The 6,163-nt window shown below is 32.0% G+C and overlaps 2 protein-coding genes across 6 annotated transcripts; both read right to left on the reverse strand.

Annotated features, from left to right (window-relative positions):
* Window positions 1-238: 238 nt before the first annotated feature.
* LOC100644385 (gem-associated protein 8) lies at window positions 239-1,451 on the reverse strand. The gene is made up of 2 exons (XM_003402389.4): window positions 910-1,451; window positions 239-804 (listed from the first exon to the last, which is right to left on the reverse strand). The coding sequence occupies exons 1-2, from the start codon at window positions 1,128-1,130 to the stop codon at window positions 312-314; spliced, it is 714 nt and encodes a 237-aa protein (XP_003402437.1). The 5' UTR covers window positions 1,131-1,451; the 3' UTR covers window positions 239-311.
* A 141-nt stretch (window positions 1,452-1,592) lies between these two features.
* On the reverse strand, window positions 1,593-5,691 carry LOC100644275 (TBC1 domain family member 15). Of its 5 annotated transcripts, none has more exons than XM_012318784.3 (9): window positions 5,189-5,691; window positions 4,681-4,773; window positions 4,108-4,590; window positions 3,839-4,015; window positions 3,676-3,770; window positions 3,294-3,492; window positions 3,000-3,217; window positions 2,605-2,919; window positions 1,593-2,551 (listed from the first exon to the last, which is right to left on the reverse strand). In XM_012318784.3, exons 3-9 carry the CDS (start codon window positions 4,388-4,390, stop codon window positions 2,225-2,227), a joined length of 1,614 nt encoding a protein of 537 aa, XP_012174174.2. In that variant the 5' UTR covers window positions 4,391-4,590; window positions 4,681-4,773; window positions 5,189-5,691; the 3' UTR covers window positions 1,593-2,224. The 5 variants fall into 5 exon arrangements, with proteins under 5 accessions (XP_012174174.2, XP_012174171.2, XP_048260881.1 ...); XM_012318781.3 differs by having other exon boundaries at window positions 4,108-4,609; XM_048404924.1 differs by having other exon boundaries at window positions 4,108-4,632.
* Window positions 5,692-6,163: the final 472 nt, after the last annotated feature.

Here is a 6,163-nt window from a genome sequence, read left to right on the forward strand (position 1 = left end):
GAAAATAAAACATTAAAATAAAACACAACTAATATTTTTAAATACAAAAAACATCACCTGATCCGATGATCGAATACGCGTGTCGGAACGCGTAAAAGAAGTAAGTAAGCTGATAAGTAGATAGGCCAGACTGTCATACACGCTTTGACCAAGAAAGGGTAGACAGCGTCATCTCCCGTTGATATGGTGTACAAAGGAAAATACATCCTTGGATAACTGGTACATTAGAAAACAGGAATAATAGAAAAATTTTCATTGTATTTAATTCTTTACAAAATATATCTTTTAACATATGTAGGTGATCCTAGTGTTTATGGTTTTAAAGAAATAATTGGCCAATACTGAGGTTTTGCTTTGTCTCTGTGTCTATCAACCGTAGTTTGAAGAGCAGTTTCCATTGCTAATATCGTAGGGCTAGCTTCACCATATAATAATTTTGCGTTACTATTTCTTGCATGCATCCATGTGGCTCCTCCTTGGATAGTCTCTTCCTCTTCTTTTCTTTTTTTAATACATGTTTCAGATTCTCTTAATTTTTTCAATTCAAATTTATGTCTCATACTTTGCTCTAAAAAACTCAGCATTTCTTCATCTATATGAAATTCCAAATTTTCTGCTTCTTCGTTAAATCTGGTTTCTTCACATTTTCCTTCTCCATTCTGATACTTAAATCCACTCTTTTTCCGTTTGTGTGATGTATACTGTTGACTGTTTTGGCATACCAAAGATTTTAATTTATCTTTTAATATTTGGTTCTCATATTCCAGCGCAATACATCGTGTTCTCCACCAAGTTATGCTATGCCTAAAATTAATATCATATATCAAGTATTTTTATTCTTGAATAAATTCGATAAAATTTTGATAAACTTTGTAAACTTGTATAGCTGATATAAATAGATTAACCAACCTTTTTTGCCATTCTTGAGCAGCTGTGTAATTTTCCCAAAATGAATTAGCTTGCATCGTATTGACAATTAATTTTTCTTTAGCAACGAAAATATTACGATCCGAAATCAATCCACGACGTTTCGCAAACTTAACCTCAAACTTTATTTGTTGACTACGTTGCTTTTTCAAATTTCTCGTTTTTTTTCGACTTCTCCCACGTTTTATACCAACAAACTCCATATCTTATAACCGTTTTGTTCAATGAAAAAAGAAATTATATTTGTAACAGTATCATTATCATCGCACTTATATAAAACCACGGAAATTATGGCTATGACTGACAAGACATCAACCTTGTAAACACAAAATTAGATTTTCCATTTATTTTATATTACTTTATAATACGAGCATCATAATTGGCAAATAATATATAAATGTTTCATTCTCCAAGTATTTAATATAAGCTAGTACATATATATTACAATAATGAGCGTCAATGAGTAAATTATTGACAAGTATTATATTACTTTATAGACATACAATCTCAATTGATTGTAATAGTGCGTTTTTAATTTTTTCAAATTTAATATTTTCAACTGGGTGATAATTCTTATAAGAATTGTAAACATATTTGCAATCCATTCTAGATTTCAAAAGTTGATTTCATATTTCTAAAATTATGAATAAAGGAAATTATGAATATTGAAGATGAAACAGGTGACTTTTATTAGAAATGTACAGTACAGTTGTAAGCCTTTATACAGGTTTACGAAAGACGTTTAAACTTAAATGAAGATGATACAAGCACTAACACTGATTAAAGTCAAAATACATTCTAAATTCTTTCTGTTCTCCGTTCCAAAGTCATATGCATCAAAAGCATCAGTAAGATACAGAATATGTGGTTGTACGAAACTACCTCCTACTTAATAGATAAGGAATATTTACGTACTCACAGTGAATTTTATAAATATCTCAAAACTCAACACTACTGACAATTATTTTCAGTATAACTTTATAATTTCGAGGTCGTGTTTGACATGTGCAGAATTCTAACTCGAATGATCAAAATGTGGATTGTAGTATCACATTTCGGTCGAAATGATTCGTTTCATAAAGAAAATACGAAATCATTTGCGCAAGGTAAAGTTCGTTGGGTGCCGAAAAGGCATCGCTGCATCATTTTAACAAACAATGCATATACGTTCATCTTGAAGAGTGTGACTACAAATGTTGTTCCTTAAAGGTAATAAATGATACAAAATTGACTGTGTAATGAACAACACATTGATGCACAACATTCTTCAGATAATGATGAACGAACGATCCTGTTCTCACATGTACGATAAATTTAATCCGCGTTCGAACAAAACTTCATTATCTTCAAAATTAATATTGCCGCTTTCTGTACTATCTCTCCTTGAATTACTATCAGCTTCATCAGCTCCATCAATTACGAGATTATGACCAGAAGCTTCACCATTTTCTATTTCACTTATTGGTGACGTTTTATTCATAGGTTCAAGTCCAATTATTACGCGAACATTATCAGGCAACTGGTCCGCAACTGACATTAATTGACAATAGATACCCTCGGCTTTAGATAATGCCCAAGGCAATTCAATATGGTGTGAAAGATCATTTATGTGCTGCAATGTGTACTATGTGTCAATTACGGAATAAATATCTCACAATTGCATAATTTACAGTTTACCTTCAATATTTCTGTAAGTCCATAACGATTTTCCATAAGCACATTTCTTTCTGTATCCAAAATAGCTGCGCATAAAAGGAGATGGAAATTCTTACATGGTAAATCAGTCCATAATACTTCCCATAATCTCATTATATCAACCGCGTTGAATTCTCTTTTAAATAGTACCAAAAGCCAACGAAAGCAAAAGAACATATTTCCTGAATCGTGCTTATTCAAGTAATGTGCTAATTGTGGATCTGTAGTACTCAGAAGAGTATATAATTGGCACAATTGGGCCTTCATCCCAGCTTGGTCTATTTCAAAATTGGTACTCTGTTTTGTGTATAATAATCATGATTGATTAAAATTTTCTATAAATGTTTGCAATTCAGAATTTATTATAATAAACATACCACTTTGTTCATAAAACCAACAAAGCACCAAAACGCATCAACCTCACTTTCCATTAAACATAAAATAGGACTCAGAAGATCGCTCATGCCTTGAACGTATCCCAAATCAAAATTGTACATTACATAGGTCATAAGAATATCATATAATTGTGCTAAATGAGGATTGTTATCACCCGAGTAGTACGGATGCGTTCTATCTGTTCTATTCACATCCTTTTCTAAAATTTATATATTTTCAAATATTATAACTTATATATTTTCGTAAATTACTATTTAAATACTTTATGACGTTACCTATCAAACTCTTTCGATCTCGGTAATCAGAGAAATTATTCTCTTGTACAGGCGTCATTGACTTCCATTGTAATTTCATCATGAAGTATTCATCAGTCTTCTTTTTTTTAAGTTCTAACCTTTCAATATGCGTAGAATTCCATGGATAATAATTTAATAAAAATTTCCACACTTCGAAACGTAATGATGGTACAATACCCTATAAAATTTCATAATCTGTTTAATTTGTTTTTTATACACATGTGTAAATAATCAGTGATGCTCCAAATAAAATTCTATGTTGTACTTCTTCCTTTCTTTATGTTTCTTCTTTTTTATAAAAACCATTTATGAAAAACGATTAATATATATATATATATATTTAAACTACATATACACAAACCCCATGAAAAATAATTTCTTTCACTTCTTGAGGATTTAAAATTCTTTCTTCCGGATCCTTATATTTGTTCCACTGCTCTTGTGACAGTGGAGTACCTAATATAATCACGTATATTTATATACTTTTGACGATATAATTTGATACAACACTATTTTCGCCATACCTCTCGGACAAGCTGGTCTTGGGGGTAATACTACACCCAATTCATGTTCCCCAATCATTTCATATTCCTCCCCAGAACCTACTGATACTGGTAGAGGAGGAACATCAATTGTAAAAGAATTATTTAATATATCCGCAACTGCTTCTTCGACTGGACGTTTAGCAGGGTCTTTGTATACTGTAATTTAAAAGTTATACAAAATTGTTTAAAAATAGTAGAAGTCGCGGAAATAATATTTCTCCTATCCCACAATTCCTTTGTATACTTACAGCAGATATCTGCCAGTTTACTAAATGCTTCCAGTGTTGTTTCATATGGACGGTTATGTAAATTTTTTACAAATTTCCAAACATAATCTGAAGTGTTCTCTTGAAATAAGTCCAATTCAGCAAATGATTTACTTAGTACTGATTGGACCTCATCCACTACAATGTACAAATTTCTGTTTGTACGAGACTTTACAAATTTAATAAATCCTTTTAGAGAATTTACAAAACTTTCAGCATTAGATAGCTGGAAGAAGGCAACATAGGTAGTACCATCCTTTTGCATAAATATAAGCTGCTGCCCCCCATGATTTACACGAAAGGAGTTTAAATCTGAGAACAAAATTCTAACAGTCCTTGTACGACCAAACGAATCTGGTCCTTCCGACGAAGTACGCGTACGTCTGATATGAGTATCTACCAAAGACCATTCTGGGTCTTGATCTTGATTCTCTGATACTACAGAGTCTTCTATGGGTTTCCATTCTATACATTTGCCAAAACTCTGCAATTTTACAGAAAAGTATTCTATATTGTTTAAAGTAATAAATCATAGTCTAAATCAAGTCTACTTACATATTCAACGATATTTAATGTGCCTAGACTATGAACCTCATCTTCTCTTGTGTTTGCACTTCGTAGTACAACTCCCGTATGAATGCATAAATCCTAATTAAAAATTGATTATGCAATACATACAAATATAAAATATATCAAATTATTTAATACTAAATGAAAATAATTCTATAAAACCTATACAAGGGTAAAACGAGCATAAAGTACTATGCTCGTATGATATGTTGCGTATGATAGCAAGGACATAACCTCACTCACAAGTGTGGTCATCGTTACACAAAGTATACGAACTTTATGAAAATATACAATGACAACCAACTATAATTGATCTAGGTATGGAAACGAATCGTATTTAAGGAATTACGCTTCTGCATAGAGTTTTGTTCACTCTTGTTGACGTACCATAACTATTGCATGTGACTTGAATGTTTACGTCATTTACGATAGTGACAGAGTGTTTCGATTAAACTATGAATAGAGACAGCAGGAACTCGCAAGTGTTTCTTACCTTTCCCTGTTCTGTCGGCTCAAACATTTTAGATGTATTTTTGTATAAATCAGCAGCCTGAACGAATAATGGCTGATTTCGTCGCATTCCTTCTACTATCCACAAGTTCACTTTCTTTCTTCCTCTATTTTATTATCTTTGTTCACTCGTGCAATCATGTATGTATCTATAAGCTACTACCTACGAGAATAACTGTCTTTCTCTAGCGTTATTTTGATCACAATTAACAAACGAGATATTTCGTCGTTGGCTCGGAAATCCCTTCGGTAGCCAGAAATTGTAAAACATTTCGTAATAGTTCAAATAACTTGTTGTAAAATATTTTTGATGGATATAAACTTTGCATGACAAACGTTGAAAGATCACAACTGCAACATTCTACTTACCTATGAGTAAGTGTTTAATCGCGACCTCTACCACAAAAGTCCTTTACCACTGCCACTGTTGCAACCCATAGAGATACATATAAAGATAAAATGCGTGACCGAGCTGAGAAAGCGGTACATACAGGAATAGAAAGAGAACGCTGCATAGAAGCCCTTTGTGTCCTTGTCCTAATAATGCATATACATTCGTACAATGAATGTGCAAATGTTACACAGATTAACGAGCAGCATCAATATCATGCCTGATTGACAGACAAAGACAGAAAAGACCTCCGTGCAGCGTTCTCTTTCTATGCCTATATTGCATCCACTTACACCGTCTTATACGATAACATATAACTCTATTTTTATACCTTTATAATTACAGCTATTCATTCATTTCAGTGCAATACATATCTTGTATATATTCCAACAACATAAAGTTCACAATAGAATAGTATATTATATTTATAAAATGAATATTGAAAATGTAGGAATATAATACCTAACCGGTCCTTTTTACAAAACAGTAGTTTTTATTTTACAATTATAAGATAAGAACATGTGCATGATAAAAGAATTTCATGCTTGATAATAATTTCAGATTTCC

The sequence above is a fragment of the Bombus terrestris genome, chromosome 4 (assembly GCF_910591885.1).
Source record: "Bombus terrestris chromosome 4, iyBomTerr1.2, whole genome shotgun sequence".
NCBI lineage: Eukaryota > Metazoa > Arthropoda > Insecta > Hymenoptera > Apidae > Bombus > Bombus terrestris.